At 53.2% G+C, this 14,161-nt stretch overlaps 1 protein-coding gene across 1 annotated transcript in view; it reads left to right on the plus strand.

The window, feature by feature from the left end:
• LOC111144669 (cadherin related 23) overlaps window positions 1–14,161 on the plus strand; it is a 354,437-nt gene that overhangs the window by 171,966 nt on the left and 168,310 nt on the right. Inside the window, exon 10 of the mRNA XM_022499070.1 lies at window positions 478–666. Within this exon, the coding sequence (XP_022354778.1) occupies window positions 478–666 (189 nt within the window). The remainder of the gene's footprint in view (window positions 1–477; window positions 667–14,161) is intronic.

Genomic DNA, 14,161 nt, shown 5'->3' on the forward strand with positions numbered 1-14,161 from the left:
GGATTTGAGTCTGACCCATGTTTCCCTGAGTCCGACCCAGACCCTCATGGCACCTAGCAGAGTGTTTGGGCCATAGCAGATGCCAAATGTAGTCTTGATTACCTGCTAGCCTAAAAATTCCTGACCTCAGTTTTATCATCTGCCAAACTGAAGTCCCGTTTTGCCCGTTGACGAACCCCCAAATCTGTCTTAGCATCACCATGCCACCTTGTCCCCTGTGTTCTGGAATCCTACCGCCTAAAGTTGACACCTACTCTGACTGTGTGCCCTTACGCAAGTTACTTAACCTCTCTGAGCCTTAGTTTCCTCAAAGGTAAAATGGGGACGCTAATGATAGAATCTTCTTTCCGGGATGGTGGTGAGGGGTTGGGGTCATTCACACAAAGCACAGGAGCTAGCCTTGAGAAATCCTTGGTAAATGATGATATTGTGATGAGGGCTGCCTTCATGTCTGGGGTGTCTGTCCTATCCTCGCAGGGCACGGAGCTGAATGATGACCGCACCCCATCTGATGCCACAGTCACCACAACCTTCAACATCCTGGTTATTGACATCAATGACAATGCCCCCGAGTTCAACAGCTCCGAATACAGCGTGGCCATCACCGAACTCGCCCAGGTGGGCTTTGCCCTACCCCTCTTCATCCAGGTGGTGGACAAGGACGAGGTGAGTAGCAGGAACACGTGGCCTGTCTAGGCCCCCACCCTTCCTGGGCCGTCCAACCCTGGGAAAGATGCAAGTTATCTCTAGGCTTCCAAGTCCCCATCTATAAAATAGAAACAAACCTTGCTGCCCCTCCTCTCCTCCCAGGCAAAAATCAGCAGTCCCTAATCCCCAGCCTACCCCCCACCCCTGCAAAAGCTCTTGGAGCACACACTCCTGGTGGGTAGTTCTTCGTTTAATGATTTATTTAGAAATATATACTCGGCCTATTGATCTAGTATGTACATTATAAAACACACACCAAAAAAAATAGATATTTTAAAAGTTGGGTGGTATAAATAGAACCTTGGAAAAAAGTCTTATCTCTCCTTTTGGTGTAGTTAATGACTCCTCCTTTTCCGTGTGAGTAGTGTAAGTGCTTTCAAGGGGATCCCGGGCCACAAGGAGACTCTGGGGTCCGAGACGCCTGCAGCCCCCAGCAGCCCCCTGCAGGGGCCTGCCCAGCTGAGGCCAGTCTTAAGAGGAAGGGACATGGACCACGAGTGAGGGAGAGCTCCAGAAGGTGCCCCCACCAGGCCTGGAAGGGATGGGTTCCCTGAGGCCGGGGAGACCCTCTCAGCCTTCCTCCCTGCCTGCCCCTCCTGTGCCCGCTCTCTCCCCTGCCTTTCAGCAGCCAGGATCCTTAATAGCACTTCTATTTATTACTGCGGTTTGGGGCCCCACTCTGCTCAGGAATTCCATTAGGTTTTCCAGCCTGAGGGGCTTCTTGGCAATTACTTCTCACAATGCGGGACTCCCACCCTGGCCTTGCTCCAGGCCTGGCTTCCCACTCGCTCCGCCTGCCCCACTCTACTCCGGCTGCTCGCTCAGCGAACCGCCAGCACACCTGCCCAGGAGCCTTTCCTCCCGGTCAGCCGTCTCCTCTCAGCTTCTCTTAATGGCCCACTGTCCAGGTCCACCCCAGCCAGCCCCTGCCCCCACAGGGGCGCAGGTCAGTCCCACTGTGAGTGTGTGTGTGTGTGTGTGTGTGTGTGTGTGCGCGCGTGCGCCCGCGCCCGCGCCCGTGCACCAGCCGCGTGCCCCCACCTCCTGCTAAGTCATCCCATCCCTGCCTGTCTGGGATAACTTGAGTATATACTAAGCACCTACTGTTTACAAGGAGATGGATTTGATCTGTTGTGGGAGTGGAGACCATGGGACCAGGTGTGTCCTACACAAGTATAGTAGATACTTTTTAAAACCTGCAGAAATACAGAAAGTTTAAAAGGTGGCGATCAACAGGTATAAAAATAAGGTCCAGTACTTTCTCATGCCCCGGTGGGTCATCTTTTATCCCCCTGGAGCGCTGCACCCCCCTTAGACAATGCGGTGTGAGTGAGAGCCTCGGGACAAAATGCCATCTCTGGTTTCAGGCTATGAAGAATGTCCAAGGGAACAGAGACACTGGTCCCCGCTTGCGGGCCAGTGACAGTGGGCAGAGAGGGCTCCAGACCTCGGCTGAGAAGGGGGAATGTGGGGGATAGAGGATCAGCAAAAGCTCTACGGTGAAAGGGGGACCAGGGCTGAGCCTTGGGACACAAATCAGTTGGTGACAGGCAGCCAGGAGAGCTGGAGGGCTGGGTAGTGGCCCACTGAGAGGCCCAGAGAGAGGAACCTGCAAGGAAGAGGAGGGAGCAGGCCATACCGTGTGGTTGATGCACGGTTTATGTAGTGGGCTCCTGCGAGGGTGGGCTGGGACGCAGACCTTGAGCCTTGAATGCCAAACCAAAGAACTGGGGCTCGATTTTGCAGGCAAACGGGAGGGGAGGCAGCTTGTGTAGTGGTTCATGGCCCAAGCTCCGGAGTCAGCCGGGGCCTGTGTTCAATCCAGTCTTGTAATTCACTAGCTCTGCAACCTTCCGTGAGTGGTTGACCCTCTCTAAGCGTCATCTCTCTCATCTGTGTGAAAATGTACCCGTTTCTATTGCAGTCACAAATTAACCCTGAGACAGAGGTTTCTTTCTCGCTCAGAGATTTATTACTTCTCATCCAGCACAGGTGGGCAGGGAGACCCCACTCTGTAGTCTCTCGGGTACCGCTCTGCAATCAGTTGGTCATGGCAGGAGGGAAGGGACAGCTAGGGGCGCAAGCACCAGCCGTTCTAGGCTTCATCCTGAGCTGCCCAGAGCTGCCCAGAACTAAGGACATGGCCCTACCTCACTGCCAGGAGGCTGGGGGAGAGGGGGAGGCAGCTACATATTTGGCTGGCTGACAAGGGATAGAAAAGGAGAGCAGACCTTTAGTCTGGAGAACTGTGCACAATATCTGGCATACCCCCGAGATGTTAGCCAGATGGTCCGGGGCATCCCTGCTAGCAGGGCCAGCAACCTCAGGGCTTCTCACCACCACTGGTTGGGGCATTCAGGGTCACCCTGACCGCTTGGGGTTTAGCTCAGTCCTGCTTTGCTGAAGGCCTGTCTGAGCATCTGCAGGGAGGCTGAGGGTGTCTGGGTCCAGCCTGCCTCTAGTGGCCGCTCCCCACCCAGACACAGGCCTCAGCATGCCCCCTATGGATGGGGTGCCCACGCTACCGGGGATCCTGTCGCCGCTTGCCCCAGGGAGTTGGCCAGTGTCTCTGACAGTAAAGGGCCGCCCTCCCCCCTGGGGGGCCCCACTTCTCCGGGGCACAGTGAGGTGCAGAGAGAGAATGACTGATGAAGGAAGACAGCCCAGAAGCTCAGACTCCCCACCTTAAGGTCCTCTGAGTCACAGTGCAGGCTCCCCATAGAATTGCCCCCAAACCATCCCAGCGTGGTCCTGGGCCAATTCCTGAAAAACAGGGAGGAATAAATTGCTTTCTAAACGGCCCTGGGTGTTTTGTTTTGTTTTGTTTTGCTTATGTCTCCCATCTTTACTCTCCAGAATTCTGGCGGGATCCAGATCTGGCTGGGATAAATGCCCCCAAGGCCCAGTCTCAGATGCTAAGGGTCAGGCCCCAGGTTCCCGGCATGGAGTAGTTCAGCCATGTTGCCAACATCCAGAATCTGGGAAAAATCAGGGAACCCCAAAGAGAAATCAGGCATCTTTAGTAAAAGGAGATTTTAAAAATTTGTTTTTTCTTCCAGTTCTCTTTCTGAGGGGAGGATACATGGGTTGGGATTTGTATCTGGGGTGAAGGTGGCTGGATTTGCTAGATGTCGTGGAAAAATGCATTCATCGAGCAGACTTGGAGGAGGGAAAGGAGCATGAGGAGAGGTAAAGTCACTTTGTCGTCATCTGGAGAGCATGTGATTCTGATGAAGTTCTAGAACATGGGGGAGGTCCAGAGCCCATGACCAAGGAAGAATTCTTGAGACATCTTTGGTGCAAAATGGTGGTTTGTTAAAGCACGGGGACAGGACCCGTGGGCAGGAAGAGCTGCTGCCCCGGGGATGTGAGGAGTGGTCTATTATATACTTGTAAATTGGGGAGGGGATTAGGGATGATAGAAGTCTCTAAGGAATTTTGGAAGCAAGGTTTCTAGGACCTTGAGGGGCTAGCTATTGTCTGGGGAAAAGGTTATTCATTACCAGTAATAAAACCTTTTCGTGAGACCCTTTTGATGTATATCACTGGGCCATATGCTTGGGAATGATTGTCGACACTATCTTGGAAGTTTAGAGATAAAGTTTCCAAAGGAATTGTTAGAGTAGACTTACAGGATCCTGGTTGGGGGTAGGGGGTCAGTCAGGCTAGAACTGTCCTTTGCCCTTAGCAAAGCATTAAGGTTGGGGTAGTTGAGTCCCTAATGGAGAGTCACTCTACCTGTTTTAAGGGCTTGTCAGTAGGTAAGGAAATTTAGTAATTTTTCTTCTGCCTCTGTTTCCCTCATCAATTCTCCCTTGCACTCATCATTACATGCTTTTGCAGATATCAGTGTGATAGTCTCAATCATACCTCTCTCCCCAATTAAACTGAAGAGTTCGTGGGCAGGGGCAGGCCTGCTTTTGCTCCCCAGTGTGGCCCAGAGCCTCACCCTCCGCCTGGCCTTTGGGAGGCACTGCAAAATCTTGCTGGTTGAATTAAAGAGTGATTTAATGATAAAAGTAACCTTGAGGTAGCTCAGGGCTTTGTCCAAACTCCATTCTCAGTGCCCCTGGGCTAAAAGCTCAATTCCCCCTGAGTTTGAGGTAGAAGGTGACCTTGTAAGTCCACAATGAGGCAGCAGAGGGTGCTGATGGAAAACAGAAAGGGAAAGAGGAAGCAGTTTAACCTCTCAGTTAGCACTTTGTGGCCGTCATTCCCAAGAAGGTTGCTAATCTAATTCACTAAGATAGTCAACGCTGGCATCCCCTCCAGATGGAAGATCCTGCCCCGTTTCTTGCCGAATCTCAGCCTCTGCAGGAAATTCAAGACTGCAATGGTACTTGAAAGAAGCCCCTTCTATCTCCCAAGGACTCCATCTTCATTGTCAAGTCCTGCTGAGTAATTTCTTCTCCTTTCCTCTGCTACAGAAAACTCACAGAAGCCCAGGAAGGGAAGGGATAGCAGGGTCTGAAACCATCACCCAACCCCTTGGCCTGCAGGACAGCTGAGATGCAGATAGATGGTTGTAATGCAAATCACAAAAAAAAAAAAAAAAAAATCTCAAGGCAAAGGCCCCAGGAGTCAGCCTTGGTGTGGTACTCATCTGAGTTTCAAATGAAAGGCTGTGGCAGCCTCATTCCCCAGCTCCTGGCTGCTGGGTGTTCTCTTGTCTCTTCCTCGGTGTTCTGGAAAGCCAGGGCAAATGAGCCACACTCTCACCCACTTGGATCCCTACCATATCCTTACCCACGCCCTTGGCCGCAGGATGTTCTTTGTGTTTTCTCCAGTTCGGTCAGCTTTTCCTCTCCTGATCAAGCCTGCAGCCATCCCCACGCAGTCCTGCTCACAGCTGAGCCAGTCTGTCCCGTTTTCCCATCTGCGTGGCGTGGCGTTATTAGGGTGGTTGGAAGTTTCTGTTCAGTTGTCCTAAAATCCACTCTTCCCCTTCTAGATTCTCTGTGCTCTGCATCTGCTCTGTGCTCTGCAACGGCTGTTGCAGTGAGGGTAGATCAACTGAGCCTCTGGCTGCTTTACAAATTCCAGCAAAGGGCTTTCTTTTTAAGCGCCGTTTGGCATTGTGTGCAACCCATCCCAGAGGACTCCGAGAGCTGGAAATTGACAACACCCCTCACCCTTTCTTCTCAGGAAACACCTTTCTTCTCAGGAGTTGGGAGCCTTTGATCCGCTTCATTTCTGCCTCATTTCTGCCCCACAGCTTCCCAGAACGTATCTCCTGCTGTCCTTTTGCAGGGGTGTGGGGAGTAGGGTGCCAGTATGCCCTTCGGTAGCCTCGACTGCCCAGTTCTGGCTATTTCTGGGAGTTGCAATCATTTGAGAATGGCCTTCCGACTTCATCAATTTGCTGGCCCCCGGGACCTTTCTGAGGCCTTCTATGGAAATTCACACAGCTGGGGAGTGACGTATGCATTCACTCAACGAACACTCTTGCACACCTACCGTGTGCCCACCAATTCGTGCTGAAGGGAGGGGTCAGTGCTGAAGCTGTGGTCCCTGCCCTCCAAGGGCTTCTGTTTCATCCCAGTGGGGAAGCTAGAGGAACAGGTACCAATGGCGCTGCGGGTGGAGATGAGTGTCAAGAAGTCGACCAACAGGATGAGTGATGGGGTGCCGTGGCGGGGGGGGGCCGGTTTTGACTCAGCGGTTCCAGATGGCCTTCCGGAACAGGTGCCCTTGGAGCTGAGGTGGAGAGGTGTAGGAGAGGCAGCCACACGGAGCTGCTGAAGGAGAACATTCTGGCAGCAGGTGCTCCCTGCAAGGCCAGAGGTCGAAAGGGAACCGGCTGGGCATTTTCAAGGGAGCAGAAAAGAGATGGGTCGAGGGCGTTGTGGGGCAGGGGGGTGGGAAGCTGGAGAGAACTGGAGGAGGCTAGGTAGCACCATCAGCGGGAGCCTGGCCAGGCCCTGCAGCCTGCGAAAGGTGTTTTTTCTGTTACAGTGACCTCAGTGGGGAGCCGGGGGGGGGGAGGTGACATGCTCTGAGACACCTTTCTTAAGGAGCCCCCTGATTGCTGTGTTGAAAATGGGGCTGTCAGGAAGCGGGGAAATGTAGCAAAGCCGCACAGGAGCCCCCCACCCCCGCTTTAGCCACCTGTTCCAGCCAGCAGGTGCTTTCCGGCATTGGACTGGAGGCTTTCTTACAGTTTGCCATTTTCCTCTCAGGGTGGCGAGAAGTCGGAGAACCCCAGGCCCCTTATTATGAAACACGGAAAGTCCAATGGAGACCGCCTTCGGAACTCTGCCTAGGAGGACAGGGAGTGGGCACCTTTGGCCTTTGTGACAGAGGCTCTCCCAAGTCAGAATGGCCCAGGACTCTGAACCCTAGCCCTAGCCTTCTGCTACCAGACCTACCCCAAGTGCCCAGGGGAGGTGGTAGAGAAAACCCCAAAGCCAAGGCCCACCCCCATTCTGCTCCTGCCTCACAGAGCGATTCCAAGCAAGCCACGTCCCCACTCTGTGCCTCGGGGTGCACCTCGGAAAAACCACAGGTTGGGCCGATCCATCTCAGTGACGACTCTACCAACCTTTGGGTCCAAGAGGACCTGGGTGGGAAGGAGGGACCACCTGAGCTTCCGCCTTCTCTCCTGCCCCCAGTGGGGGACCCTCCTCCCTTCCCTGAACTTGCTCTGGCCGCCTCTGCTTCCCAGTATGGGCAGAAGGATATGGCACCGCCGTGGGCCTCATCCCCACCCCCCCACCCCGCCGTCCTCTCCCAGCCTGCCCGTGTGCCCATTTATTTGGTGTTCCCTGGAGCATTTCACCAGTTAGGAAGAGGGAAGCAGCCAGAATGGAGAAAAAAATGAGCACTTTGAAGCCAGGTCGCCAGGGTTCAAACCCTGCTGTGAAGCTTTTGATCTGTGTAACCTTAGGAGACTTCATTTATCCTCTCTGGCTCAGTTTTCCTATCTGCAAAATGAGGACAACAATAGGACTGACCTCACCACACTGTTACAAGGATTCAGTGAGTTAATATGTATGTTTGAAACCGTGCCTGGCCCATAAAAAACCTTCTTTAAATGTTAACTGTTTTTATTATCCCAGCCCTGAGAGAGAGGTGTATTATTGTGTTTCTTCAGAGAGGAGGCAATCAAGGCTCAGAGAGGTTAAGGGGCTTCCCCAAGGTCACACAGCCAGTGGGTCACAGAGCTTGGCCTTGAATTCTCAATCTATGCTTCTTGCTTGCCCTGGGGAGCTCTGCATTTGCAGCCGAGTCTCCCCATTTGCAAAGGTTTGGTCCCACCCAAGCAGGTGGGTCTCCCACCTCCAGCATGGCTGTGGGCAGGGTGAGGGGGGAGGTAAGGCAAGGTGAATGGGGACACATCTGGCAGGAGCTAATTCCTATTTCAGGCAGGAGATGACACGATTCATTTGTTTGAGGGGCACAGGGAAAAAAAAAAAAAAACAGAGAGAATTACCCACCTCCCCAAGGAGAAAACATCACCAAATAAATAAATAAAAGAAAGCAAATGACAGGGAGAAAAAGCCATATTCCAGGATACTGGGTTTACTTGGAGGGTTGAGAGGGGAGGGGGTTGAGCAGTGAGAAGAAGCGGTTGTTCTCCTGCTAATCTGGGCCTTGTTTCTGTCCATCACCCTCATTCTCCATTCCACGTGTGTTCCAGGCCTGTCGGGGAGCCCAGCCTGCAACCTTGTATTTATTTAAATTTATTTTCCCGTTTATTCTTATTCGTCAATCTGTCCAGCGTGTGGTTTCTCCGGCCCCTCTCCCTATGCAGCCCTGCACAGTGGTGGCTGTGGGCCCCAGGGGCCTTGGCCAGGCTTCCTTTCAGCCCCAGAAGTGGGGGCCCTCTGCCTCCCCAAGGCATCCATGACTCTGGATAGAGAAAAATCTGCATCTTTATTTTCACTAACCTGCAACTGACCATTAGCCCTCCCTTTAATTATGAAAATAGAAACAAACAGGGGTATGAGTGGTACCTGGGGCTTTGACCCAAGAGAAACCTCAGACATTCTCATACCACATTTCGGGTGTCTTGGGATCTCAACCTACCATTTACAATTATCACTACTTTGAAATTACAGCCGATATTAACCCCCTGGTAAATCTTATTGTTTAATGCATTAAGAGGCTCCGAATTCTTCTTTAACACCCTTTTAACACACCTGGTAACTATCTCAACATACTTTGACTTTGTGGTCCCGTGTATTTTGTTTTTTCCCAATTAAAAATGTTATTCCAGGAAGGGGGTCCGTGGGTTTCACCAGACTGTCAGAGGGGTCCTTGGCACGAAAGATGAACAAACCCTCCTTAATCCCTGCTCCTGAATGGCCACCCTTTAGCCCAGCTCCCTCCTTGGGCTTTTGCTGTGAGGCTGACATTCTGCCGGCTGGCAGAGTTGGCCTCCTGAGCCACACATCCGTTTGGAGCGGGCTGGGAGCAGGGAAGCTCCGGGTCCCACAGTCAGCGGAGGGTCCGTTTTCCAGCTCTGGCTGTAGCAGGCCACTGTTCCACTGGGCCCCTCTATCTGTCCACCAGTAGCGACACAGGCAATATACATCCCTATTACCCCAGGGAGTGATCCCAGTCGCCCTAAACTCTCCCTGCCTGCTGAGGGGGCCCAGAGCATGGATCTCCATTTTCCTATTTTCCAAAGCAATTTGAACTAGAAACCAAACTCTAGAAGAAGTGAAAAGATGGGGAAGAGAGGGAGGGCCAGGCTGCCAGCATCCAGGAGAGCCCACGTGAGTTTTTGCCCTTTCTGTGGATGGATGATTATCCAGCTATCCAGACTGTTTCCCCTCTATTAGGGAGATAAGTGGGATCTGGCTGGAAATCACTGAATTTGGATTTCGCTGGACTCCCACTGAATCCCCTGGGCAGTGTAAGGGAAGTAGATAGAATGCCTCCAACATTCTGTGCCTCCCACGCAGCTCATGAGTTCATCAGTGACGCAAAACTGGGAGCAATCAGGGAGTGAGAGCTCTGGTCCAGGGAGCAACCAAGATGAGGCACATTCAGAAGTGGAGGTCAGCACTGCCCTTCTCCCAGTCCCCATGCCCCAAGCAAGGGGCCGGTCCTGGCTGCTCCGGTTTCTAAAAGGTTCTCTAATGATCTGGCTGCATAGCCCGGTGAGTGTCCGCCCACAGCCGTGTCTACAGAGCCGGCGCCTGGACTCTGCGGGGCCTGGGTGAGCATCGCTCTGCACCTTTGCTTGCCTGGCGGCGGGCGGGGGTCTGTTTGCAAGACCTCTGTTGTTTCCCAGCTTCAGATCACTTTTCTGAGGTTCTTCCCCCAAGATTTAGGTTCTCCAGGAAAATATCTGTTGACTTCAAAGCAAAGCCATTCTGGAAGGGAAGGAAACCAGGGGGAGCAGGGCAGCCCCGTCTGCTCTTTTTCCTATTAATTTCTCCCCAGTTGCCTTCGCTGAGGCTCTTATTATGACGATGGTGATTATTAGGATTTTTCTGTGAGTGGCTGCATCCCGTGGTGTGATCCCTCCCAGCATGCTAAGCTCCAGCCTCCCTGAGGACCAGAGGGTGTCCTCGGCTTGACTCTGACACCTAATTTAGTCTTAGCCGTAAATCTAATTAGCATGCTATTTACACCAGGCCCAGTAGCCCTGGGGGGGGGGTGTGTGAAGCAGGCAGCCCCATTCCTCACCCTCTCCCCTCCCCCCATGCCTGCTCCCCAGCTGGGCCAAGTCCCCTCCTGCGGCTAGATGAGGGCTTTCATCTTGGGCGTGGGGATTGTACCCCTTCAGCCACCTCCCTGGAAGCTGACCCATACCCCATCCCACTGCTGTTTGGGATGGGAAGTAGCAGGAGTCACTTTGTCCTTAGGAGTCACGCTTCCTAAATGGAGAGCCTGGTCTTCCCAAACACCCCCACCGGGATCAGAAGCAGAATTAACACACTTCTTCCATCCTCTTCCTCTCTGTGACCGCCTGGCCGCTTCATGCCCACTACGGTGCCCCTTTTACCATGGGATGGGCCCCCGTGAGCCCGGTCTCACCCTAGGATGTGATTTCTTCCTCCCATGCTCCCCCTCCTACCCCATTTGCCACCCCCATCACACCCACCCCTGACAGCTACAGATGGCGTGTCTTGTTTATCCCCCATCTCAAAGAGTAGGGGTAAACATAGCCCAGCTGGGAGTGGTCCCTGCGTGTCTCACCCCGTCATTATTCCCACAGGCAGAGAAACATCCTAATTAACAAGCATCAGGGATGGCAGAGCCTCGCTGGGCAGCAGAGGTGAGGGTGGACCACTGAGGGGAGGCATGGAGCCTCCTTCCCAGAGCCAGAACCCAGCGCTGCTTGCCTGAGTTTCTGCAGACTCTGTTACCCATCTGATTTGAAAAGGAATTGAGAGTGAGAATAAATTCTCAAAATCAAGGTTGTCAGACGTCCATATCCCTGGTTAAAAGGTGCAGGTTTTCCTCCTCTTGGTCCTTGACACGTGCCCTGGGTCCTGTGTCAGAGGGGAGGTGATATTTCTGCTTCTCTACATGGGCAGAGCTAGCCTCCAAGGAAACCTTCCGCCTAAGGTCAGAGCAGTGCCAGAGCTACACCAGGCGGCCAACTGCACAGGAGGGGCACCCACACGGGAGGGGCAGGTGAGTGGAAAAGCTGTCCTAAAGGGATTCTTACATCAAGCGGGGGGTGGGAATTAATTCATTAGTTTATGTAGTCGACAGATACTTGTTGAGCACCTGCTGCTTTCCTGATGCTCTTCAAGGAGCTGTTTGTTCACAAGAGAAGGCAGCGGCCAAAGTCCAGCCCTCAGGCCGGGTCCATTGCAGGGGCGGAAGATTGAAGAAACCAGTAAATCTACGGTAGACAGCAACCAGAGCCATGGAGGAAAATAAATCAGGGTAGGGGGCTCAAGGCAGTCCCGGGGAGGCGGAGGGGTCGGAAGAGGCTTCTCTGATGAGGTGACATTTAGGAGAGACCCCATGAAGATTGGGTAGGCCCCGTGGACACTTGGAGGAAGAGCTCGGCAGGCAGCGGGCATGGTAGGCACATGGCTGCGGGCAGGAGTGCACCTGCGCGTGGTGCAGGAGGCAAGAGGAGGAGTGGGGAGGAGCCGGGGGGCCTGGGACTAGTGGAGGAGGTCAGATACGCAGCTGTACCTTTAGGGCTGGACTTATGCAAAGCCCGAGGGAGGCAGGAAGCCACCTAAGGGTAGTGGGTAGGGAGTGAGGGCCTTACGGAGTGAAGTACGGAAGGACAGTCCTTGAAAGCGACCCAAGTGTCCATCCACTGCTGAGCGCATACGGTGTGGTAGCTCCACAGCGGAATATTACTCAGCCGTGATGGTAACGCGGCCCGGCCACCTGCTGCCACGTGGATGAACCTAGAAAACCTTATGCGAGGTAAAGAGGCCAAACACAAAGGGCACATAGTGTACAGTGCCTTCTGGATGAAGTGTCTGGAACAGGCAAATCTGCAGACTCGTGGCTGCAGGGAGGGGAATGCGACGTGATTGTTCATGGGTACAATGTTGCCTTTTAGAATTATGGGAATATAGTAGAACTGTAGAGAAGGGGCAGTTGCACAACATCGTGGATATCCTGAAAACCACTGAATTGTACACTTTAACATGTTAAAATGGTGAATTTTATCTTAAAAGAAAATTATTTTAAAGGTGTAAAATTTCGCAGGCGAGGTAAACACAACGCCAGGCAAGGTGGGGCGCAAGGCAAGATTTATTAAAGGCATCTCCGGCGAAGTTTCAGGGCTCAGGAGAAGGGGAGCCAGGAGAGTCGCCCCGGGAGGAGGTGGGTGCCCTCGAGCGAGGTTCCTCGGCTCAGACTCCGGAAAGGGGAGTGGGGGAAGTCGCACTGGGAGGGAGTTGGCAGGGGTTTTTTATCAGGCCAAGGTAGGGCATGGGCTCACATCCATATATGGTAGGGTATTTGGTGATCGGAGGGTATGGGGTGCGGGGTCCTGATACTTCTGTTTCCTGCATAGGTATCCGGTTACCTATAGAGACGTGACCTGGGAATACATCCTTTTGGCGGGAGAGTCAAGAGTTAAGGAAAGGGGTGGGGAGGAGGCTGGAAGACTGCGGCCCAGCAGTCATTTCTATTGTTCCTCCTGCACTCCCGGAGCCCACCTACCCAACAAAAGGATGCGCTGGCTGGTGGGTAAAGAGACCACCCAGGGCAGGGCCATCGCTGGGAAGGACGGCAATTGGAGGTGCTGTTGGGGAGTGAGAAGAGATCAGTTCCTGGACCCGTTTTGAATGGAAAGTCAAGGATTTGCTGGGGTGGGTGGGTGTGTGTGTTTGTGTGTGTGTCGAGGGGTGTGTGTTACAATGACTGCACAAGGTGTTTGACCTGAGCACTTAGAAACATGGAGTCCTTCCTTCCGGAGATGGTGAAGCAATATGTTTAGTGAGGGGGAAGTGGAATCTGTAGTTTAGCTTTCGACACGTTACATTGGACATGCTTGTTAGTCATCCATATGGAAACATCGAGAAGGCAGAGGGGGTGTGCTGATAAACGCACAACAAGTGGCTCTGGGTTGGGAGCCCCTCATTTGTAGCACTCGGTGGTCTCTCTGGGGTAAGCCCTCCTATCACACACCTACCTCAAGGCGCCAGCATGACTGCAGCTGGCTAGATCCCGGAAACCCAGCACTTGGCTCTCCAGAGCCCACCATGCGGGCCCAGGCTGGAGATGGAAATGTGTCACCAGCACCTGGGCTGTATTCAGAGCCACAGGTCCAGCTGGGCTCACTGACGCAAGGGGTGTGGGTGTAGGGAGAGGGGGGCTAGGCATCCTGGTGTTCACCTTACGGGAGGTGGGGATGAGCCAGCAAAGGCGACTGAGAAGGAGTAGCCTCCCAGGGAGGAGGAGGACCAAGAGGGAGCACGAGAGGAGGGGGGGGGGGGGGGGGGGGGGGGGGGGGGGGGGGGCAGGCACTGTGCAGGACTAGGGGCAGGGCTCAGGAGGGGGAGGAGGCGGCCAGCCCTAACGCGGCAATATTTGCCAATTAGCATATGGATCTGTGTTTACTTTTCTGTTTTCAGCATAATGACTCTTAATTGCCCTCATTAGGGAATGTCCAAATCCGCTAAAGTGTACAGAGCTGGCCAACCAGGGTTGTTGGGTTTTTATTTTGTTTTTTTTTTTTTTTTTTTTCTTAAATCCGCTTGACGCTCTGCCCCCTGCCTTCAAAGCCCTTCCCTGGCACACTCGTAGGCTCACCTCTTAGAGGCATGCAGGACTACCCCTCCAGCTCAGCTCGTCTGTGCAGATGCTAACTGGTCCTCTACAGACAGGACTGCTTAGATAAGCAGACCGCTAAGGGGAAGTGAGAATCAAGTGATCTCAAAGACTTTATAGGAAGTGAGAGCCGCCAGTCTCAAAAAGACTATGTTCTGTGTGATTCTTTGACATTCTCAAAAAGATGAAACTATAGTGGCAGAGAACCCACCAGTGGTTACCAAGGGTTAGGAGTGGGAGACGG

Source organism: Enhydra lutris, unplaced genomic scaffold (assembly GCF_002288905.1).
Source record: "Enhydra lutris kenyoni isolate GAN:26980312 unplaced genomic scaffold, ASM228890v2 scaffoldscaffold12, whole genome shotgun sequence".
NCBI classification, from domain to species: domain Eukaryota; kingdom Metazoa; phylum Chordata; class Mammalia; order Carnivora; family Mustelidae; genus Enhydra; species Enhydra lutris.